The sequence below is a fragment of the Vulpes lagopus genome, chromosome 22 (genome assembly GCF_018345385.1).
Source record: "Vulpes lagopus strain Blue_001 chromosome 22, ASM1834538v1, whole genome shotgun sequence".
NCBI classification, from domain to species: domain Eukaryota; kingdom Metazoa; phylum Chordata; class Mammalia; order Carnivora; family Canidae; genus Vulpes; species Vulpes lagopus.
Window position 1 is genome coordinate 16,369,634 of NC_054845.1, and position 25,839 is coordinate 16,395,472.

A 25,839-nucleotide genomic window follows, 5' to 3' on the forward strand; every position below is an offset into this window, starting at 1 on the left:
AGTTGAGACCTTATCGCTTCACAGCATGATAACTGGCAGAGTAGTCTAATTAGTTTCAAATCTCTTCCATTGCTTCCATATACCAATCCATCCTATATTCTGAGGGGGCCTGATGGGAGCCAATAAATAGCATCCCTTTACTCACCCAAGTTTTAAACCAACTGAGACTGATAGGCATTGTCAGACACATGGAGATCAAAACATCAGCCAGTTGGAGGATGTGGCTTAGGTGTCCTCCTACCAAATATACTCACCTCTGAGTCACAAGCAGTACTGATCACCACAGGCTCCCCCTCCTGAGGGACTGCCCACGAAAGGCTGATGGATGGAGGAGGAAGTGTGAAGGAACAGACCAGAATTAGGGCTTCCTGTGAGAGAGGATGAGTTATCTACATCTAGTTCCTCTTCTAAACTTGCCTATAAGTTGCTCCTCCCTGGGGGTGGAGTATGCAAAGGGAAGGAAAAAGGCTAAGGGTGTTAACATAACTGATATCCCTTTACAAAGACCGAAAAGCTACAGGAGAGGAGGTTCCCTAGTACCTACCCCCATTACCCCTCAATCATGCTGACTTATATACTTTTATAAAACATCTTTTTAACCTTGACTTTCAAGTAATTCTCAAGTGTTTCTGTGCTAAACATATCACATGAAGTCTATCTGTTTGGTTTTAAATGTCCTCCATGACCTCAGACTACAACCCCCCCAAAATGCAGCCCTGTTTGACTTAGCCTCCCGGACATCTCACACACACGCTGTGTTCACTTGATCTTGTGCTCAACCCTCTAAATCCAGCTGAAGCATCCTTTCCTCAATGAAGACTTCTCTGACATTCTAGATTACAATCATGTCTCTTTTCTTTATATTCCTAGTTAACAAAACATGGTTTTCCAAGTCTATTTGTTTCATGTTATAGTATCCAACTGTTTAAGCCAGAAACTAGGGGAGAAAGTTTTAAATAATTTTAAGGTTTTGTTCTCCTCATTAGAGGCACACAAGAGAAGTGACATTAACAGGATTCACATTAATCATGACACTGCCACAAATGTCCATAGAAAAGAATATGAAGAGATTAATACTACAGGAACCAAAGAGAGGCTGTGTCTTGAACATATGAAATATGCTCCTGAGGCCAACACTCAGCAGTGGCTCACAGATACTTGTTAATAAACTAATTCTGGCAGAAATGAAATAGACTCAAGTAATGTCTTTTCTGAGAGCTACTTTGGAGACCTGTCTTTATGGGTAAAGTAGACTATCCCATTGGCTCTCCCTTCATAATAAACCTAGGGGAAAAGACATATTATCTGTGCAGGCTATAATTTATCTGGCTACATATTAGCTGGACAGATATACCAACTTAGGGATCTTCTCCATCTAAGTCCTTCGCTATGGGCAACAGTGATAGGGCATTAGTCCACAGTCCTGGTCGATTTCACTTCTAAGTGACTCCCACTAGGAGATCACTGACCCAACTTCTTAAATGCAGAGGCTTTCTGCCTTCTGTGACAAGGGTAATCCCTAGTCTTTAAGAATTTTGTGGGCAGCCAGGGTGGCTCAGCAGTTTGGCACTGCCTTCAGCCCAGGGCCTGATCCTGGAGACCCGGAATTGAGTCCCACGTTGAGCTCCCTGCATGAAGCCTGCTTCTTCCTCTGCCTGTGTCTCTGTCTCTCTCTCTGTGTGTGTCTCTCATGAATAAATAAATAAAATCTTAAAAAAAAAAAAAAGAATTTTGTGACCCAGAAAACAATTCCAAACCAACTTCCAAGCTATGACCATTCATCGCCATGGTGGGCTTTTCACTGTTTCTGTAGGAATTCTATAGGACTTAAGTATAAAAGATTATAAAATAATATAATATAAAAGAATCTCCCATACATACTTAGGCCAGCAGATTTTTTTAAGACCAGCAGATTTTAAGGTAAATATCATTTTCAGTGTCTTTGGGTAACAAATTAGAATCATAGAAATTTAAAGTCAGAAGGGACTCTTAAACCCAGTCTCATCTGAGGTAGAACTTTGTCCATTGTTTACCTCATTATATGTCCTCCTGCTTCTTTACCAACAGAACCCTAACGGAACAAGATATGCTTAATCCAATCACAGAAATGCTATTTTCCCTTGCCAGACACTGCTTTAGGAGTGTGACTCTAGCTACCGAGTAGGTACTATCAGGGACCACTGGGAAAGAAACCCAGAGGAGGTGCTCTGGCTTTTCCTTCTTGACTTTGGCTATTGGTATATAAGAAAATGACTTTTGGGACTGCTGTAGCTATCTTGTACCAATGAAAGAAAAGAAGAGACATTACCAAGATACTGAGAAGCAGAGCAAAAAGATGGAAAGTGTCTAGATTCTTGATGAGCCAGGGACTGCCTACATCTGGACTTCTTAAGCGCTTACTGCATATAGTGCTTGATATTCACTAAGTGTTCCACAGCTACCTGTTACATAGATGAAAACATAAGATGGTAAATGACCTTATTACTTATGCCACTTTTAGTTGGGTATGTTGGTAATTGCCTCTGAAAATATTCTTAACTAATTTGACAGATTTGGAAAGAAATCCCAGGAAGCAAAATGACTTGGCCAAGATTATACCACAAAGTTTACAAGTTGAGAGAACTCTAACCTCCAAACTTGGAATCTATATCATACTGTATTTATTTGTGGTAGAGGGAATGAAACTTCCCCAGGCTTGAGAGACAGCATTATTGAGTAGTTACGTGTGGCCTCTGATATCAGGCCTGGTTTAAAATCCTAGTCTCACCACATACTACTGCATGGCCTTGGATGAGGTCAACTTCTCTAAGACTCAGTTTCCTCATTTGTAAAATCAGAACAACATCATCTGTCATATTAAACTATTATGAATATTGAATAAGATAATAGACTTGTCTTAGCACACAGCTGAGCATAAAGTTAACTCTCATTAAATGATAGCTCTTATTGATAGTATTAATAACAAACTTTATTCAAGTTATCGGGAAGGAAAAAGGAAAGAGAGGCTATTTCCATTCTGGAAAACAAACAAAACAAAATGGTACTGTTTTGAGGTTCCAAGCACCAATACATAGAGTTCAACCGGACATTTTGCATATGCTCATACTTGGTACAATACAAAGTTTTCTATGATATTGTTTATAGCATCAAAAACCTTCCAACCTAATGTGGGAGATGGATATACAAGCAATTACCTATAATTCACAGAATAAAATATGCTATGAAAACATATAATGAAAGAAAAAAAGAATTTTAATTGAAAAAAATACAGAAAGGTCTGAGGGAAGACATGGCATTTGGATTAGTCCTTGAAAGATAATGGTGGATTCTGAAAGGTGAAAAAGCTAGGGAAGGCATTCTGGATGGAGAGACAGCATGAGCAAAAGTTCAGGAGCTTGAAAGGACATGTCACATTCAAAAATGGCACATAGGTGGAGTGATGGAAAGTGCGATCAATAAGGCTGGGAAGATATCTGGGTGCTTTATAAAACTTATACTTGATTTTGTAAAGAACTGGGAATGATAATTCATTTTTGAGAACAGAGAGGAATGAACAGATTTGTGTTTTAAGAAGGTAATTCTAGGAGTTTGTGAAATCAGTAACTATAGTTCTCCTTAGCCAAGAAAGATAAACTATATCAACAGAGCAACCACAAAAAAAAAAAAAAAAAAAAAAAAAAAAAATCAGAAACTTCATTTTCAGAGTTCCCATATAGAAATGTTAGGATTAGGATTTGGGCTGTTGATGAGGCATGTTGGGTTCCCAATACCTGCCACAGGCCAACATTCAATAATGTAACCAGTGGAAACTATACAACCATTTAAAATCAACTTTCTGTGACCTATTTTAGCAACTTCTTTGTACTGACTAATCTTGCTAAAGGGTGAATCATAAATTCAGCAAGAGACCATGTCCTGGTGACCTCACTTGTTCTAAGCCTGCAGGAATATTCCCACCTCTATTGGCTCCAAGGCTTCTGAGAAACATCATAATTGAAAAAGTAGTCATTTTAGTATAAGTCCCAAATTTGGCTTTTTTTTTTTTTTAAGTGAAAGATGGGGGGAAAAGGGAATCAAAACAGAGTAACATGAAACTCAAGATAAAGAAACCATACTGCCATGGTTTTTCTAGCTCTAAAGAAAATCTCTGCTTGAGATCTTCTCCTAAAGTACTGAGAACAAGAAGATACAGGTATAGACATGGTACCAGGTCACCAGAGAGTGAAACCAAATGAAACAAAAGCCCAGTTGACCACTGCCCTTGCCAAGCAGATGAAAATGTGAACACAGTCAGGGAGAGAAAAGTAAGTCAGATTCTGACAGTCTGTTGAGTTTCAGAGCTCCGTAGCTAACGCAGAGGATTTCTTTTAAAGAAAAAACTGATTTTAAAAATTACAACCACAGCAGCTCACCCAAAAGTAGAGTTAGTTACAAGGCACACAGAAATTCTTCTGTTTAAATAATTTCAACCATACCCATATTTCCATTACGACCTTCCATTATCAGTCTGACTATAGTTAATTAGCTCCCATACAACCATGAGTCAGGATCAGTTCAAATATATTCTAAAATGATAGAATTTTAGAGTTGGGAGGATCTTAGAGACAATCCAACCTGCTTCACTAGGTTCTTAAATCAAAGGCAACTGACAAGCGATTTTCCCAAACCTACATAGTTGAGTCCTAATTGAGTGTTCTTTGCACACACCTTCACCTTCCTCTACTATGTGTATATGTTTATAGGTATAAGTACGTGTATGTGATCTATTTTTCATATCGGTAACATAGCTAGTGTCCACATGTTCATATGATTTTTTATGTTCTTGCTATAATTCGCATTTATATTTGGATTGTAATTCTATGATGTTAGGATCCTGTCTTCCTTATTCTATGGGAAATTCCCTACTGCCTGTGGCTGAACAAGAACAGGATGGCAGTGATAGAAAAGGGAAAGGGTTAAGTACATATCTTAATCAAAAGCATGCCTGTACAGAACTAAGATTAGTGCTAGCACAAGCAATGAGCTGTTCTGGTTGTAGGATTAGGACCGTTCCCCAGGGCTAGTTCCTTGTCATACCTTGCTACAGCTGCCCAGAGCATGGCAGCAAGGATGGGAGCTGACCATGAAGAAGCTCTGTCTCCACTACCTGTCTTGAGGACTTTTAGAAATAACTGTTCTGACATGTGGTGGTGGATGTGCTAACTAGACAGGGGGAATCCTTGCACTATGTATATGTATATCAAATCATCACGACATACACTTTAAATGCTTCCAACTTGGTCAATTATACTTCAATAAAGCCGAGAGGAAAAATCTGCCTATTTCCATCTTGTCTTAGATTTAGTGCTTCCCAGTGATTTAAGATCTAACCTTTTCAACATTGTTATCCCACCCTCAGATAGTGCAGACAGTCTTAACAGGGTGGGATTCAAGCCACACCCACCAACCTAGTAGGACCCACAGACAGTACCCTTCATCTACTTAGCACTGGCAACATTCCCTTGTACGAAGCCTGTCCTGGGTCTGTCTCTGCCTGAGGCAATGAAATTTCTAGAATGCATTCTAAATTTGCTTCTAAGTAAGACTGTAAAAGGCAGCCAAAGATGGACCAAAACCCCAAAGCCCTCTTCCCAGAGTTACAAACCCACGGGGCCAGTTCACTTAAACTCTTCCACATAGCCAAAATTCAAAAGTATGAAGGGCAAAGTTACAGTCTTCCTTTCATGGACTCACTGGTCCTCCAAAGAACTGTTGCCAGCTCTGCACTGACCATATATTTTAGTGAATATGTTAAACTCAAAAAACAATCCTTACTTATCTAGGCTGCTCTGTGTGACTCACTTTCTCCTTGTTAGGGATCTCCTGAGGGATTAATTGTAGTTTGATGGACATCTTCCAGGTCTGTCTCTTCCACACCACTTCCCACCCTCAACACCCACAGGGCCTGATTGCTAATAAGGCTTTCAAAGTAGAGGGTTTTGGAGACCTAGATCTACTGGCTTCCAAGGAAAGGGTTTATAGCTCCAGTTTAGTGGTTAAAAGTGTGGACTCTGGAAAGACTGCCCAAGTTCAAATCAAGGATCCACGTAATACCAGCTATGGAACTCTAAGCATATAACTCAAGCTCTCTGTGACTCAGGTTTCATCATCCTCAAAATGGGATCAGTAAAAATATCTATATTACCAGAGTATTCTATGAATTAAATAAGCTGCTACTTGTAAGGAACTTAAAATAGTGCACAGCATTTGTTATTGTCGCCATTTTTCCCTTCTCTTCCTACCTGGGCTCTCTTACCCTGAGAACAGACACGCTGGGTGCCTGGGTGTTGGCTCTGACAGTGACAAGGAGGCTGCTAGTCTGTTTCATGTATTCTGCTCTCATATATCCCAAGCAAAAAGCTAGGAAAGAAATGATCTTCAAATCCAAAGCAATAATCTTGTATAAAGAAACAATATTAGGGAACCGGGAAAAGTTGAGGAGGGATGCAAAATTACTTCAAATGACTGCCAGCTTTACAAAGACTAAAGAGCAAAGCATAATTATTGCACAAGGCTTTGTGCTCACCAAGCAGCAGTCACATTCCTCCACAAACGGGAATCCTAACTGTACGTATGCGACCCGGGAGTCTGAGAGGTATCTGGATACTCCTCCAAGACCAGGGCACCAACATTCTGCCAATATGAGGGGCCACATTATACACTATATCTGTTTGATTTTCTGTTATCACAAAGATAGTTCAGTGCAGCCTTTGAGATGAAAGCAAATCTTCATTTTTCACTGCTGCTAAAGAGTTTCACAGAGAGGATGTGCAGGTTATGAAATGCTAGATGATGGCACAAGGCCCTCAGAAAAGAGGGTAGAACTTTTTTCTAGAAAGACACAAACTGGCTGACCAGTAGGAGACAGTAAACAGCTGATCACAAATCAGTGTGAGAGGAGGGAATGAATGGTTCACTTCCTACTAACAAACTCACACCTCACAGAATTCATGTGCACATGCACATGTATGAAGTACAAAGAAAAAAAGAAATTCAGGGCTCCACCCCATGACGTCTCCCACCTTCTCCTCCTGCTACCCTCCATGGGGTCCTCTGTTCCCCCCTGCACCTCTCATCTCCTCACCTTCATTCCCACTATAATCCTGACCAAGTGTCCTCTACTGCAACCCCCTTTCTGCATCTTAGTGTCTTTTGCGATCCAGCTGAAGCTCCATGAACTCTCATAAGCCCTTCCTGACAAGCCCAGCACAGTGTCTTCTTCCTTCTTCTGTCCTCTCATAGTCATTGTCACTTGCTCATTGAAAGTATAATATAAAGTAAAACCCAACAATATAAAGTAAAACCAAAGCTCCCTCACAAATATTTCAGTTGACTATTAGTTTCTCTCACTCCTGGTGCATTCTTGAGGGTTTGCTTGTGTCTGATCCCCTTGGCTAAAGCAAGAAGTTCTTTAAGGCAGGGATGGTATCTTTACGCATCTTTAAATGCTTCATAGCACAAGACTATGCCCAGTGTGTGATCTGATGAACACGTACTGATGCGAACAAGCAGTATCAAACTGTACAAAAGCAAATACTACATGAATTAGGAGACTATTCAGATTCTAACACATAAGATTAAAAGGGAGATTAACCAGAGTCATCTTTTCACTCAGCACTTCTTATGAAGACACCAAGACTGAGGCTTAAGGTAAAGTGTGAAAGCAAATGGAAGAGGGAGCTTAATTAGCAAACCAGAGAGGGACACTGGAGAGTACACTTCCTCTGAGATAAATGGAAGAGAGACAAAGGAAAGTCAAAGATTGTTCAATAGCAGTCAGATATAAAAACATACCAGTATTTCCTTGAGCATCTTCGACCTTATTTGGTGAGGATGACAGAAAAGCTGGTCTGGTGAAATGAGGGCCCCGAAGACATGGCTGCTGCTGCAGAGGCATGGTTTGGAGGACTAGCCTCCAGTCCACCTGGGTAATATCTGACCTTGACCGAGTATGCCCCGGCTTAAAAGTAGAGGTCTCATCCAGTAAGTCATTCACGGAGCGAGGCCTGTCCCTCCGACGCTGACAGATGTTGAAAAAGTTAAAGGTCGATGCTTCCTTTTGTTCCATCCACGAAAGATTATCTGGAGCTGTCCCTTTCTGGACCATAAACTGTTCTTTGGCAGGGAAGACATTTTGAGCTTTGGTTTCCAAGAGCCTGCTCTTACAGTGGTCCCAAATCAGGCCCCCCTTGCCCAGGGAGGTAACATTTCTGATAGCACCATTATCTGTTATGTTAGTGAGAACTTCATGCCCCACCAATTCAGGGACTTCCTGAATCCCATAAACCTCAGCTTGCTGCACAGCCTTCTCTAGCTTACTGTCAAAAGTACTAAAGAAATCCTCAGTAACTTCCAAGGCCGGACTGATATCATCCACTTCCAAAGCTTCCATGTCACAGGCTCTAAGAGGCTTAAAGCTCCTAAGCTGGTTCGGGAAAGGGCTTCATTGAACATTCATTCACCCAACAAAAGGAGATGTGCTTCAGCAATAGAGTTCTGGAAAGAAACCTTCATTCGACTGCCTTCAACAGGCCAAGCACAAGGATAGTTGATGTTTTTTTCAGTCATTAAAAGCATTTGCTAGCAGCTAATGGCCATTAGCAGAGGTATGGGGTGACAAATGTTCCTTTGAGATTATTCTTCATTGAGATCTGTATAAAAACAACAGGAAGTGCTTGTCAAAGCAATGCCATGAAATCCTTAATTTCCTGGAAGAGAAGAAACAGCACAACATTGGCACACGGTTCACTGTATTGATAGTACACGAATCTGCCCAACAATTTTCCCATCTCTACATCTCTTTTATGGCAGACATGCCCCAAGGTGGACAACACCTACACAGAAGTTCATTGTAAAGAGTACACAGCACTACCGGCTTTGTGTGAGAACCTACACAGAACAGGGTGAAACACTTGATAAGGGGAATTAAGGTCAATAGCTTTTACTCATACAAAAAAGCCTTTGAGAGCAGTTGTGAAAAGACTGTCCTGGCAAATCTCTGTGATACACTGACCTATAAAACAGTAAGCAAAGAGACTAAGAATTCTGTGTCTGGGCCTACATCATAATCAGTCGAAAAGTCATAAATACACAAGTCCTTTCACAAACTTTGAAAGCACTGATGTTTGTCAGGCTAAAAAGTGCAAGGGGGAAGTACCCAGGGGGTCTCTGCCCTTTGATTAAACCCAAATGTTACTGTGTTTGTGCTTCCCAGGCTTGGATTATATAATACCTAATGCCTCTGGACTTCAGAATTCCTCCAGTCAACTTAAAAAAAAAGGTTTCAGGCTCCAACTCCCTGATGTTTTTGAGTATTGGCCTAGGAGTACAGGTCCAGCCTCAGGGCTGAGCAGAAAATACCTTTCATGAGCACTAACTCATTATCTCTTGGGAAAGATCTCCAAAGTCAGGCCTGATGAGCACAGACCTTGACAGTAATGCTGTCCAATATGGTAGACACTTGCCATATATGATTATTTCAATGTAAACTTATCATAAAAAAATTAAGTTTCTCAGTCACACTATTATACTTCATGTGCTCAGCAGTCACATATACCTTTGTATTTGTACAAAAAAAAATGAACAAAACAACTATGCAAAGGCTTTTTGCCCTTAACTACTTAAAAGTAGGTAAAGTTAGACAATTAGCAACACTTCTATGTTTTTTTGTTTAAAACTGAGCAATTTTATGGTTAATTAAACTCATTTTTAGCACACAGGTCATTAACCATTACATTTAAATCAACAGTACCAATCTACATTGCTTAATATATGTAAACTAAATTAGTATATACAGCCCTTTATTTTAAAATGTGTCAAGACATTTGCAGTTCAGAGGAACTCTGTGGTTAACCTCTTGTGAAGTGATAATGACTATGAATTTGTCTACATTTTATATTTTGATACTTATTATATTAGCCCTCATGCAGTAAGGCACTGATTGACTTTTAGAGATAAGTATCAGTTATAATAGTTGCGAACAGGGTTTCTTTGCCTGTGTCTTCAGCTAAGCCTTAATTAAGCCTCCTGAATTATGCAACAGGGTTTCACTACTTCTATAATTTTAAAACATGGGATTTTTAGTTTCATCCTCTATACTAGAGTCTATGAAAAAAATACATAATTATGAAACTTTTAGTTCTTTCTTTACTAAAACTTCAAATGAACAGAATATGTGTTTAAAAAAGAAACAAGGGATCCCTGGGTGGCGCAGTGGTTTGGCGCCTGCCTTTGGCCCGGGGCGCGATCCTGGAGACCCGGGATCGAATCCCACATCAGGCTCCCGGTGCATGGAGCCTGCTTCTCCCTCTGCCTGTGTCTCTGCCTCTCTCTCTCTCTCACTGTGTGCCTATCATAAATAAATAAAAATTAAAAAAAAAATAATAAAAATAAAAAAATAAAAAAGAAACAACAGATTCAAAATGGAGTCACTTGTGCAGAATCCGACATCAGCAAATCAAGACTATCTAAACATCAGTACTTTGGCCTTTCCCAGGAATGTGACCTTTAACCAGTTAATCTGGAATTACCTAATCAGCACTACTGAGGTAATCTGCTTGATAGATCCCTGCCCTTCCCCCAAAGGAAGGTGACCTTCCATCCCTTCTGCCTATAAAAAGACTTCCATTTTACAGAGCTTTCTATTTACTAAATGGTATGTCACCTGATTCATGAATTGCTGAATATGGCCAAACTGATCTTCAAGTTTACTCACTCAAATTTTGTTTTTAACATGTTTCTCATTTTATAGAAGAGACACCAAGGTGCAGAGCAGTTAGTGATTCATTTAAGATGATACCACCCATTTTCCTTTCCTTACCTAGTGCTTACAGTTCAGTCTTTAATCATATTAGAAAGGGAGAGTAAATACCTTCAAAGTGATTCTTTCTTTTTTTAAATCAAAATGTCTAGAAATATATTCTTTGTGTTTGATAGGCTGGTTAGATGCATATAACCATTGATGGCCAGCACCGCTATCTTGTGACTCACATATCCTAAAACCATAGACTGTTAGAGAAGGAAGGAAACTTTGAAGTCATCCTTCCATCCCCACCCTTTCACGGAAGGGGACACTGGGGCCAAGAGATTATGTGATCACATGGATACTTCTCTATGCATTAGAAAGTCTTCAAAAGAAGGTGCCCTTTGAGTTGAGCCTAAGAAATTTAGAAGGTATTTGCCTAAATGGCTAGGAACAAATTATAAAGACTAAATTATTTTTTGATTAGGAAGGGATTTTCAAGTTTATTATATGACTTTCCATAGGCAGTGTGGTCAGCAATATAGTGGAAAGGGTCTGCGCTCTAGAGTCAGTTCTGGGTTCAAATCCCAATTGTCTCAAGAGCTATGTGATTTGGGGGAATATTTCCCTGACCCATATCCACTCTACCCCAAGTCTTTCTCTAGGCTAACGTGTACTTTCTCTTATAGGAATTTTGAGTTTCACTATTTAGCACTTTCCATTGCCTCTGTTTGGAATTTGTGCAGCTATTCCCTTTCCTTTCTGATGGAAATATGCATTTAACCTTATAACCACACCCTAGACTTCTACTCTTCTCTATGTGACCCAGCATTTTCCTGCCACTCATCCTCTTCTTCCTCCACTCAGTAACATAGGCCTTTCAGTCCCTCCTTTTTGACCTCCAGGCCTGTCCATGATACTGTTCTCATTGCTGGAGAGATTATTCCCTCCCTCACTCTTTTGCCTATCTAATGCCAAAATAACCTTCAACCTAACATCAAGTAACACATATTCTCTAAAGATGGCCACAACAAATTCCACCCTACGTGCTTTTCTGCGATGAGACCTTGTTACTCCTCCATCTAGAACTGACTTTATTTTTCCACTCCCTTGAATCTGGGCAGGACTTGTGATGTTTTGATCAAGAGAGTGTGGCAGAAATGATGCTGTGCCCACTTGAGGCATAGCCCTTACCTGGCCTGGCAGCTCCCTCTGCCTAGCTTTTGGAGCTCTAAACTGTTATCTAGGAACTATTTGCTAGAAAGAGAGGTCACATTGCAGCAGGAAGGCACCAGAATGTTCATGAAGAAGCCATCCTGGATGACAGCCCAGTCAAACTTGCAGAGGATTCCAGCCCCAGTCAGTATCTAACTGCAATTCATAAGAAATCCCAATTGAGGATTGTCCAGCTGAGCCTAAGTAGTCCAGAACTGTGAGAGGCAATAAATTGTTTTAAGATACTAAGTTTGGGAGTATTTTGTCACATATCAACGACTAATCAGGACTTTTCGCTTCTTCAGGGTGTCCCAGACTAGGTGAAATGTCCTTAAGTTTCCATGATATTTGCATGTCTGTAAGTGATATGCTTTACATTTGTTATTAGCAGTTTCAATGTCAATAGCCCCTCTTAGGCAGCAGCTGCATCCTTTGGACTTCCAGAACACAGTTGCAGTTTAATATAGTTTTTAAGTAAATTAATGAATTATTTTTGAGTAGCTATCTTTAGGATTATTAACATTGTTCCCTTTTCCTCTTTTTCCTTTGTTACGAGTACCTCTGACTTACCACTTCTTACCACTTTAACAAACACTGGCAACGAACAGTAAAGATAGCTGTTGCTTTAGCGGTAGCCAAAAAAAAAAAAATTACTCTTTAATATGTGAATTGACAGACCAGTGTGAGAGGTCCAGCTCTTTGCCTATATTTGCACAGTACAAATAAATAGCTAAAAAGAGTTCTTGGGAGTTACAGTGATTTATTCATTCCATAAATATTTATTGAAGCAGCTACTGAGTTCTAAGCACAGGTGATACTACAATGAACAAAACAGACATAAACCCTGCTCTCATGGAACTTACATTACTACAAGAGTAATGGAGCTCTTACTGTATGCCAGGCACAGCTCTAAATGCTTTCGGTGTCTTACCTTCATGTGTAAGGTGTGGCTGAGAAGGCCTCCTGAGAAGGTGGTGCACTCCTCTATACCCTGTGTCAATCTGACCCATCCCATCCCAAATCCCAGCCCTCTATGAAATCTTTCCTGAGGACTCAGTCCTTTCAGATCTCTTCTTTCCCTGAATGTCTAACCCATTGCTGAACAAGTCAACTTCGTAAACCACCTTTTTCCTTTCAATTAGACTGTGAGCTTCTTGAAGGCAAGCCCCATCTCCACATCCATGTCCCTGTTCCACAAAACCAGAAAGGTCTTCAGCCTTTTGCCTTCCTCCCTCTAATGCACCTTCCACATCACTTCTTGTAACCCTTCAGAGTCTCTTCAGTAGAACAAGAGTCAGCAAACATTTTCTGTAAAGAGTAATAAGTAGGTTTGGCTTTAGGAGCCATATAGTTGCTTTTGGTACAACTCACCTCTACTGTTGTAGTGCAAAGGCAGCCGTAGGCAATATGGAAATGAATGGGCATATCTGTGTCTGATAAAACTTTACTTACAAAACAGGCTACAAAACAGGCTGATAAACAGAATGTGGTATATCTGTACAATAAAATATAATTCAGCCTCAAAAAAGCAAGGAAATCCTGCTATATGCTATAACATGAATGAACTGCGAGGACATCATGCCAAGTAAAATAAGCCAGTCACAACAAGACATAATACATGATCCAATGGAGATGAGAAATCAAACGTAGTCTAATTCATAGAAACAGAAAGTAGAATGCTGGTTTACCAGGGGCTTGGGGGACAGCAAAGAGAGCCGCTAGTGTTTAAGAGGTACAGATGTTCAGATTTGCAAGATGAGAAAGTTCTGGAGACCTGTTTCACAGCAATGTGAATACACTTAACACTACTGACACATAAAAATTGTTAAGATGACAAATCTTATTTATTTTTTTAAAAGATTTTATTTATTGGGGATTCCTGGGTGGCGCAGCGGTTTGGCGCCTGCCTTTGGCCCAGGGCGCGATCCTGGAGACCCGGGATCGAATCCCACATCAGGCTCCCGGTGCATGGAGCCTGCTTCTCCCTCCGCCTGTGTCTCTGCCTCTCTCTCTCTGTGACTATCATAAATTAAAAAAAAAAAAAAATTAAAAAAAAAAGATTTTATTTATTTATTCATGAGAAACACACAGAGAGGCAGAGACACAGGCAGAGGGAGAAGCAGGCTCCATGCAGGGAGCCCGACGTGGGATTCAATCCCGGGTCTCCAGGATCACGCCCTGGGTTTAAGGCGGCGCTAAACCACTAAGCCACCCAGGCTGCCCAATGATAAATTTTATATGTTTTTTTTTTTTTCAACTTAAGATAACAACAGGCAGAAAGTAAGATTTTCTTGTGGGAAGTAGTTTCCTTGAAGATCTAGTCCAGCAATGCGACTTCAACAAGTTACTAACTTCTTTAATTTCAGTTTTCTCATTTACAGAATCAGCAAACTAATAATACTCCTCTCTCGGGACAATTGAGAGAATGAAGTAAGACAATATGTGGCATGGTTTCTGGCACACAATACATAACTAACCATGGCCTAAAAGCTCTTACCTCAATCTGCTCCACCACCTCTCCCCCATGACTTCATATTCTCCTTCTTGCCACACTCCCTTCCATCTGGCCACACTGGCCTCTATGTGGATTCACAAACTAATAGGCATGTTCTCACCTTGGAGTCTTTGCATTGGCTGTTCCCTCAGAACCAACATGACCAACTCTCTCTTGAAGTGATTGTTCATGTCACCTTTCCACTGAGGCCTACCCTGACCATCCTATTTAAAATTATAGCATCTATCTCTTCAATGGACTTCTGGTTCCCTTTACTCTGCTTTCTTTAAAATAAACTTACAATTTTAAAAGTTTTATATTTATAAAATTATTGCAATGATAATAGAGTACCAACATACTCCACAATCAGTTTCCTCTATGTGACATTTTACATTAGTATGGCACATTTGTCACATTTATGGACCAGTATTGATACATTACTATTAACTAAAGTTCATACTTTATTGAGATTTCCTCAATTTTTTCTAATATCCTTTTTCTGTCTCATGATTCTATCCAAGACACCACATGACATTTAATTGTCATATCTCCTTAACCTCCTCTTGGCTGTGAGTTTCTCAGACTACTTGTTTTTGACGACCTTGACAATTTTGAGGAGTACTGCCCAGGTATTTCATAGATTGTCCCTCAGCAGGGGTTTGCTTAATGTTTTTCTCATGATTAGATTAGAGCTATATGTTTGGGGGGGGGGGGACCACAGAGGCAAAGTGCCATTCTCATCACATCATATCAAGGGTAGGTACTTATCAATATGACTTACACTGTTTATGCTAACCTTGATCACCTGGCTTGACCCTTTCTCCTTATGAAAGGAAAGAGTCAAGAATTTAGAAGAAATTACTATCTTTTAAAGCACCACTTAATTTACTTATTTATTTAATGTTTAATGTTTCTACCTAATATAAGCTCCTCAAGGGCAGGAATTTATGCTTGCTTTGTTCACTAAGGTATCCCAAGTGCACAGAATAGTGTCTAACTTGCTAAAATAAACAAACAAATATTTAAAAAATTAAAAATTAAAAAAAAGGTACTGATTATTCATGTGTTTATTGAAGGCCTTGTTATTCGTTTACATGACATTCATGGCCTTTCATGACCCATCCACCTCTCTGATTTATAGATTCTCACCAACATTCACCTTGCCGTATTACTCCTCCATGCTTTGTTCCAAGTTGGGGAGTCTTTCCCAATGGCTCAGGCCCTCTCTTAGCACCATGGGTTTGCCACATTGCACTGAAATGATCGACAATCTCTACCCATGTATCTGACTCTACACTCTAAGTGACTTAACATCCTACACAATCTTTATGTCTTCATCCTTTGGGGCTTCATTTTTAACCTTATTCTTTTTAGAACTTCATCTTTTCCCTAGGAAGGGAAATTCACTACAATTCACTACAATGTAAGGATCTAATGCCAAGTTTAGTCTCTATAAATAAACACTTCTTCTCAGCTTTCCTCATTTTTTAAAAATTAATTAATCAGAAATAACAATGGCATATTCAGACAGGTCAAAATATGAAGATTATGCTCCTTTGACAAAGTGAACTAAATAAAATGAGTGAGTAGGTGCGGTGTGGTTTGCCTCAGCACAAACTGGAAATTAGGAGCTAATTAGAACTGTGTTCTAAATCTGGCTCAACCACACACACACACACACACACACACACACACACACACGTGCTGGGTGGCCTCCAGCAAACCATTTAACCTCTGGGTGCTTTACTCAGCTACCTGTATCCAATAAAGTTGCTAACATCAAATTGCTATGCCTGTGTATCATTCACTAGGTAGCTGTTCCAACATGTCTTTAAAAAATGTAAACTACTATATAATTATGGAGCACTCCACTGGACCTCACCCATTCAACAACCACATGCTCTTAGGCTATACCTTCAAAGATTTGTCAGCCCCACAAAGGCAAAGTCAGCAACCAACTACTTATGCTACTTTTCAGCCAAACCCCATGATCTATAGATATTTTATTTTTATACAAAATATCCTTTCTATAAAAAGGGTTATTTCTCCTACTTAACAGATTGACAAACTGAGATCCATTTGTCCCTGCTGTAGTAAAAGTTCAACCCAAAGAATCTCCTGCATGCATCAAAATGTAACAGGATGGAGAATCAGTGTATTGCTATTTTCTAACAAGGAAATCTGCTGTTTACATACTCATTAGGCAATGCTAATTAACAGGATGAATACAGCCGTCCTCCCACACTGAAGAAGCAGATATGAGCAATAATACCAGCCCAGCCCACACAAAGGTGTCATGTTCTCCCAAGCTGGATGGTACAAGTGCTGACTTCCCCCCACTTGACTAAATGGCTTGTAATCAGAATTTAATGAGTGCTGAGAGGGTGTCTGAGGCCAGGTAATTTTAGAAGCAGCTGGACTAGGGAGAAAAAGGCAATGCTGAAGACACATAGAGTGAACTGTTTCTGCCAACCCATTTTCAAACATGAGGATGAAGAGGGATTACCAGGACAGTCGCACATGTGGCTCTCATGTGTTCTTCCCTTTGGTTAAGGCTGAGGCTGACTGAAAATTTTCTAAGTTATATAATATAAAGAATTGACCAGAAAAGGATCTGACCCTACTAAGATGACCTTTCTGGACCATAAGGCTACAAGAGATAATGACTTGTTTGTGGTGCTTTGATATAGACAATGTAGGCATTTGGATGGAGCACAGGCAAGCCACAGAACGCAGATAAGGAGACGGTGCTGGTGTGGACCTCATAAGGAGTTCAGGCGTCTTCCAGAGGAAAAGGACAGCCAGAAATACAGATGGAATCCCATTTCATAGGCCTAGTAGGAACACTAGATAGCTATGTTGTATACTAGCTTTAATAAATGAGATATCTATTGCTATGTAACACTTTAGAGGAATAACATTTTAAAAAATAAGTGGTATAGTGTTTTCCCAGTTCTAAACGCAATAGATATTCATAGAAACTCTGGAAAACTCTGACAGATACGGCAAAGAAAATCAGAATCAGTCTTGATCTCATAATTCAGAGAAAACAAATCAATAGTTAGGTGTGTTTTGTCCAGTAATTAACTGGAATCAGATCATATAGACAATTTGGGCACACTGTTTATACGGATGCTCAAAAAGCAAGTAACACTAACCTTGAAAAAATCTCAAGCAATGTTCCAGAATGGGTTGTGCCCACTTACACAAGGGTCCACTCAATTGAGCCTTCTTTCTACAGCTCTCTAGAGACTTCCTCAGTACACAATCACTAGTGTTCTTCCAAGGCTTGACTCTCTTTAATGCTGTCAACCAGCCCTTCCTCAAACAGCTCCAGGGCTTCATAGACATCACACATTCTCATCCTTCTCATTTCTACTCTCTCATTCTGGGTCCCCTCACCAAATGCAGGCATTGCCTAAGCTCTCTTCTCTAACTATAGCTACATGTTCTCCTGAGGTCCATTTATCCACACTTGTGGCTTCAATAATTATTTCTATGTTCATGCCTTCCAAATGTCCACTGTCAGTCTCAATCTCAAGAGATCTCAATCAAGAGATCAGGTCTTAGGTTCCCAACTATTTATAAGACTTTTCTACCTGGCTTATCTCATGATAAAATTAAGCTCATCTTGTCTAAAGTCACAGTTATTCATTCGATAAATATCTGCTGAATGCTCACCATGGGCTGGGCACTGTTCCAGGCCCTGGAGGGACAGGAGCAAATCAAATCCTTCAGGGCCACTTCTGTTGACAAAAGGTCCCACTTGCTCACCTGACACCAAACCTTTCACAACCTTGGCCCAGCCTGCCTGTCCAGCTGCTCATTTCTTTTCCATGATATACTCTTTTCCTCCAAACTGCAATGCTATAGCTCAAATTTTGTTTTCCCAACTCCAAAACTTTACTTAAACACAGTTACCAAAAAAAAAAAATAATAAAAAAAAAAAAATAAACACAGTTACCTTTGAGGTTCCCTCTCCCTCTCTCTACCTATGAAATCCTACCCACTCTATAAGCTGGGATGCTGCTTCTTCCACAAGCTTTAATACTTGATCCTAAAATAGTGCACTCTTTTCTTTAAATGTCCATAGAATGTCTTTGGTACTTTCCCCACAACATAAATTGCATGTTGCCTGTTCTTTCTGAAATGATGATGACAATAATAATTATAACTTATCAAAAGCCCATACTGTGCCAGGTACACTGCTTGGTATTATATATCACTAAGCCTCACAATGTATGAGTATTATTACCTCCATTTTACAGACAGAAAACAGAAGCTCAGAAATAATTTGCCTGAGGTCACAAACCACCCCCGACTGAACTTACAGCAACTTGAGAGTGGTGATTTTAACCTATTTCATTTTTATAATCCCCCACTGGGCCTAGAACTATGGCTAGTACACAATAGATGCTCAGTAAATATTTGTTGAATGAACTGAATAAAGAGTAAATTTTCAAAGCACTGACATCTGTAAATATAAATACCACTCTGACTCTCTGGCAGAAAAAAAGTACATCTGAATTTATTATAAGCTCATTTAAGTAAAATCTGACAAAACATGTGTTGAGTTGAGCTTTTAAGATTTTCCTGGGTTGAGAAGGCTTCTAAGCTATAGAAACCAGGTTTAAAAATAACATGGCAAAGGTCAGGCACCTCACTCAGACCTCTTCTAGAAACAAAAGCACCTATGCAGCACTACGAATTGTTTTGTGAACCACTCCAAATCAGTAGTTGGGCTGGTCTCATTTTCCACTGACTTAGTGTTCAACCTCTTTCTAATACCAGTAAAGGGATGTTCCCTTTGAAATACACCAGGCAATCAATTTAAAGCATTTTTCAGTACATCTCTGTGCTTGCTTATTGTTTGCCACTTGCAAAATCGAGACATTTGATGCCCCAAGATGTTTTCCCAGAAACTAAACTAAATATAAGCACGGCACTTCAAATCTCAGATGGTTTTGCTGTTGAAGGCAGTCATGTTACTCTGCCACTATGTCAACCACTGGACTGGAAAGCCAAGGCTCCTGATTGGGAATCCCATTTCATAAAATCACCAGAGTTCTAGTATGTCCCACTTTTAGGAACCAAACAGACACAAATTTCAGTTGTGTAAGTGTCTAAAAATGCAAACTCAATGTTTTCCACTTCCTTTTACCTCCACGGTAAGAATAGAGATTAAAAAAACAAACAAAATACCCATTCAAATTATCTAGGACTGAGGTGAAATAGGCAAAAACTTCCATTATAAAAATCACATCTTGCTACAGTCAGCCTCCAACTGCAATGGAACTTACTGGCCCACGTGGGTGCCACCTAAGTCTCTCCAGCTGGCAGAAGCTTGAATGTGACAGATCACAACAATGAAGGTAACAACCACCAGGGAGGTTCACTGAGACCCAGATATGCAAGATATCCAAAAGGAACCAGGAAAGGGGCTTTAAAGATGTCATCAACTCCTGTAACCATTTGGCTTTACTGAAAATAAGCATTTTCATATGCACGGTTTAGAGAATGGTTTATAAAGCACTTGATAATCTTCTTGATAAAAACTAGTAGTAAACAGAGAGAAGTAATAGCTAGATTATTTCAAAGATGATGAACAAGAAACCAAGATGACTCCTCTTTTGTCAGTTGAAGGCCCTATGAGGAACAAAAAAGGTTCCTGAACCCCTGTCTACCCTGGGTCTACCAAGTTTAATTACTTTTTAAGTCACCTTAAATCACTCAGGGGCCCTGTTAGAAGAACCATACACTGTAAGTAGACTGAATCCAACAATTAGCTACCCAGTTGTAAGTTAGTTCAAAGGGCAGATGTATGACAATGAGAACACAAATTTCTGAGACCAAAAAGGGTTAATGTCCCAGGACTGCCTTCTAAGCTGAATGACTACAAGCAAGTCAGGCTGACTCAGGACTTGCAGGCCCTCCTTAACTGCAAAATGGAAATCTTCCCGTGCCTGCTCCCATCTACCTTAGAGAATTGTAAAGCACAAATGTGGATAATGTATGTGAAAGCTCTTTGTAAAATCTAAAGTAATTACTATTCCTATTAGAAGCTAACTGATTCCTAACCACACAGCCATTTATACTCAACAAGCATTTACAAGGATGGACTAAATACACAAACACTATGTTAGAGGCTAGGAACACAAAACCAGAGCTTCTGCCCTAGACAAGCATAACAACTAATGAGGAAACAACATAAAACTGACTGTAAACAATGCCTTAAGAAAAGTATCCAAATAGGTACATAATAGGTACATAAATAACCATTATAATCAAGAGATAATAGTTGTAATGACCAAACACAATTAAATGACGTAACAATCTACACAGAAATGACTTCAGTTGGAAGAAACCAAAGACAAAGGAAACAATCAAAACAAAACCAATCATACCTGCTCTAGAAATGATACTGCTTCTGGCATAAAGCTGTCAGCCTATGGTAAGAGCTGGAAAGGCTCCACCAAAGGGTAAGCTCAAATTAATCTAGCAATTGCACAAATAGAAGGCACAGATGCAGAGCACTGTTCATAAGCTGCTCAAGTCTTTCTCATCCACAGAAACATCACTGGCCAACAGAAGGCCTCTGCTGCGTGGCTGAGATATCATGGGAAATGAATAAATGCCTCACGTCCTATTGACTTTTTTAAATTTTTTTTTAAAGATTTATTTATTTATATATTCATGATAGAGAGAGACAGAGACAGAGACACAGGCAGAGGGAGAGGGAGAAGCAGGCTCCATGCCAGGAGCCCAACGCGGAACTCGACCCCAGGACTCCAGGATCACACCCTGGGCGAAAGGCAGGTGCCAAACCACTGAGCCACCCAGGGATTCCCCCCCACCCCCCACCCCCCGTCCTATTGACTTTATTTCCTTAGGTCACTGCAGCTGATTAGCAGAAGGAAAAATACTTACAACTTTAACTTTCAAAACAATAATCAGCCTATGACTTAGCACATATTCACCAAACCAGTTCCTATGGGCATTTAGGGTGAATGTACATGAGATAATTAAATGATATTTTTTTCTTTCTCTGCTATAACTGAACCTGCGAAAAAGTGAGGCTGTGTCTTTGTTAAATGGCATCCTGAGAGTTATAAGACCCATGATAAGGTCTAAGTAAAAGATGACTCCTTATTTGAAAAGACAGACACACTCAGTGGTAATGAACTGCATCCATGACCCCTCCCTCCTTTTTTGTCTTAATTTGTGACAACAACCTTGACTACCAAGCAGCCTCTTACTGACTTACTGATTCTGTCAGGAAACAAGCAGGGCTGGCAAAGGCAGACAAAACAGTCCATGACCTTCAAAGATAAGGATAAGGTAAGGTAAAAATAATAGGATGAGTCTTTGTTATTTTACCATGTACAACATGAAGGTCAGAAAAACCTCTATCATACAGAACAAAGGAAAAGTTTACAAAATGTGAAAGAGAACAATAGGAATACCTTCATCTCCAGTTCTGTATTTAAATTTCTTTTATTGTAGACTATTATCATGAGTTTGAAATGGATTTTTAGAAAATAACGGAGCAGCTTGTAAACATCCTGGAGCTCTGGTTGGTACACATTTAACTTTTTAAAAAAATATATTTAAAAAAAATAAAAAAATAAAAAAAATTAAAAAATATATTATTTATTTATTTATTTGAAATAGAGAAGGAGAAAACAAGCAGGGTGAGGGGCAGAGGGAGAGGGACAAGCAGACTCCCCACTGAGTGCCGCACCCAACAGAGAGCTCAATCCCAAGAGCCTGAGCCAAAGGCAGACACTTAACCTACTGAGCCACACAAGTGCCCCTCTTCAGCTCTTTTGATTTGACATTAAGATGATAGGCATATGACAATTGGGACTCAAACAGCTGCTCATCATGCAAGATACCAATACTAAACTCATTAAATGTCCTGCAAAGGGCTTATTTAATGTGGATGGACACATTTAAATGTGGAATCACAGATGCAATGAAACGCCGGGACACCTGCACCCCGATGTTTCTAGCAGCAATGTCCACAATAGCCAAACTGTGGAAGGAGCCTCGGTGTCCATCGAAAGATGAATGGATAAAGAAGATGTGGTTTATGTATACAATGGAATATTACTCAGCCATTAGAAACGACAAATACCCACCATTTGCTTCAACGTGGATGGAACTGGAGGGTATTATGCTGAGTGAAGTAAGTCAATCGGAGAAGGACAAACAGTGTATGTTCTCATTCATTTGGGGAATATAAATAATAGTGAAAGGGAATATAAGGGAAGGGAGAAGAAATGTGTGGGAAATATCAGAAAGGGAGACAGAACATAAAGACTCCTAACTCTGGGAAATGAACTAGGGGTGGTGGAGGGGGAGGAGGGCGGGGGGTGGGGGTGCCTGGGTGACAGGCACTGAGGGGGACACTTGACGGGATGAGCACTGGGTGTTATTCTGTATGTTGGTTAATTGAACACCAATAAAAAAATTAATTTATTGAAAAAAATAAATGTGGAATCATGTATTTAGTAAAATGTTTAAAAACAAAATAAAGACAGTTCTTGTAACTCCTAAGCCAAGACCAAGATTAAGGGGTCACAGCTAATATTTTTGAGTACTTATTAAAGGACAGTCATTATTTGTGCCCTTTATCTGCATCATGTTGTTAAATCCTCACAACAATCCTATTGGAGTGCTGCTATTATTACTACCACCTTACAGAAAAAGAAATTCAGATTTAAACAGATGAAGTTATGTATCCAAAGTAATACAGCCAGTGGAAATAAGACTGTAAAAGGCACATAAAGTCCTGTATGGAATTTAATGGCAAATTAATTACCCTGAGATAATACAGTTAAAATTTTACACACATGGTGCTTTGAATTTGTGTCAAACATCAACTTTAAATTAGTTATTATTAATAATTAATAACAATTATTTAAACCATTTATTTTTAAATCTTTGTTAGTCCCACAACTCAGAAAGTTCAATGCTAAATATCATCTTTACACCCAGGGAAACAGTTTATACTTAATTTACTCAAAAAAATCATGTCTGTAATACTTCTGTGTCATTGCAAATTCTCTAAGGGAATGGTGGCTGAGAGGTCCCAGAACAAACAGAGTAAAAAGCTGTTCTCTAACTAAATAGCTAACCTCAATTCTTTTAGTGACCTTGAACACATTCCTTGGAATGTCTGCAACGGTATAATAACTGTGACTTCGTTTAGGCTAAATAAGTGCTTTTGCAAATGTTGACATAGGCCTAATTGCCCAAACCTTTTACTAATGTTTCTCTAAGACATCATTTTTCATTTAGCCAATAAATAGAAACACTTGTAAAAATGTTTACTTAAAAAAAAAAACCATAATAAGTGTTTCTGTCAAAAGAATTAAAGAACTATTTTCAAATTAAATGTGACTATAGATAATTCCAACATATTTTAACTATTAAGGCAAAGGAGGCCAAATAAAGCGCCTCCTTCTAAAACCAACTGAACTTTTTTGGGGGAAGGAATAGGGGTAAGAATATCAATATACGTGGGGCTCAACCAAAATAACAAAGTTGACCCACAACCATCAGTCTTAAGTCTACTGAAAGATGGTAAGCCCAGGTTCCACATGACCACACTACCAGGAATCCATAGATCTCATATCTAACATTTCAGTGAAGTACAATCATTTTGGGACCACAAGATCTGGAACCAGAAGACCTCAGTTTCAATGTTCCATGCCCTGCTACCAGAGGTGTGATTCTGGGCAAACCATTTGAACCTGAATTCCCGTTACCTTCACGCAGTTCAAGTAAGGATACCTGTCCTACGCTCTTCAAAAGTTGGCTTGGAGAGCAAGTCAAATGACATAATGCAGTGGCTTTGTGAATGCCAAAGCAGGGCACAGGATGCCGACAGGGGTGTGTGTGGTGCCAGAGAAAGGGTTACCACATTCTCTCTGATCTCCTCCCATTATAAACCAACAAGCTGGTACAGAGAGCAGCGACAGCAATCAGTTTAGAAAGCTCTGAGATAGGTTTTAACCTATTCACAGAACTGCACCGTTCAAGGCAGCCTGAGTTACTGTGCTTCTGCTTTTCTGGAGGTCTTAGAGTGGGAGATTCAATAGCGCAAGTGTATGACGATTCAAAAGGAGTATCTCCCTCAATGAAGAAACACCAAGTGAGTAAAACCCTCCCTTGCCCTCCAAGTTCCTCTATAGCTAAAATACTTTCTCTTCCTTTTCAATTCCGAATTTCTAGAAGAAACTTGCTCTTTATGCTTTCTGACTACTTCTCACCAACCATTCATTTGCCCTTCAGAGACAATCTGGTTCTGCCCCAGCTGAAAATGCAGAGGCCAAAGGTCAGCAACCATTTTCTTGCTGCTAAACCCAGGAGACTTCACTGCACGTCCGACCTGACCCCTCAGCGGTGTCTGACCTACTGCACGCCCACTCTACATTGCTCTCATGAATATACTGACACAGCCTCTTCTGATGTTTCTCCTTTATTTCTGGATGCTTGGTTCAGTCCCCACTAAGAGCTCCCTTCTTATGCTCCTATCATAAATGCAGGCATTCCTCCATTTTCTCCATAACTTTCTTCTTTAGTCCCTCTTCTAGCTGAGTGACCTCCACTTTTGTGGCTTCCGCTGCAGTCCACATGGAAGATAAGAAATGGATGACTCCCTTGAGCACTAGGCCCCCAGATGCAACTGCCATTTGGATGTCTCCTAACTCCTAATATGCACAAACCCAGCTCCTCATCTCAGCCTCGTCCATATAGTGAAGGACACCATCATCTGCCCCAGAAAGTGAACACCACCCTTGACCCTTCTGGCTCATTTACCCGCCGTCACTCCAAACAGCAAGTCATATTAATCCTACCTCTACCACATCTGTCCAATCGATCCATTTCTTTCTTTACTGTCTGAGTTCAGACACCACCACCCTCTTCCTCCTTTCAGTCTCACCCTCCTCTGATCCAGTCACCACACTGCAACCTAAGTGGGCTTTCTAAAATGAAAACCCTGCTGTCTTCTGGGGAAACCATATACTCCTTAACATCGCCTATAAGTGTTCATTGCCACCACCTCTCCTGGGCTCATCTCTTGAATCTCCCTCTTTACCCCCACCCAACCCCCACCCCACAACACACAGGGGTACAACTTGGTTAATTTTAATTCAGCCTCTGAGTCTCTGCCAGAGGGAGTATCACTTCTTCCCTGGCCTCCCACATCCATTTTGATTGTCCCTCTTGCGTGTTCCCATAGCATCCTCACATGCTGTGTAAAATGGCCTGCTTACTTGTCTGACTCCCCGACTAGATCATAGGTTTTACCAAGGCAAAGACTATGCCTGTTTCATTCAAA

At 40.0% G+C, this 25,839-nt stretch overlaps 1 protein-coding gene across 3 annotated transcripts in view; it reads right to left on the bottom strand.

Moving 5' to 3' along the window:
- PLEKHM3 (pleckstrin homology domain containing M3) overlaps positions 1 to 25,839 on the bottom strand; it is a 174,121-nt gene that overhangs the window by 142,924 nt on the left and 5,358 nt on the right. For 2 of the 3 annotated variants that reach the window (XR_005985002.1, XM_041737120.1), the window contains exon 2: positions 7,834 to 8,747. Coding sequence is in view for 2 of the 3 variants with exons in the window: in XM_041737120.1 (XP_041593054.1) it covers positions 7,834 to 8,431 (598 nt within the window). In the remaining variant the exon portion in view is untranslated. The remainder of the gene's footprint in view (positions 1 to 7,833; positions 8,748 to 25,839) is intronic. The other variant, XM_041737121.1, reaches the window with a different exon arrangement.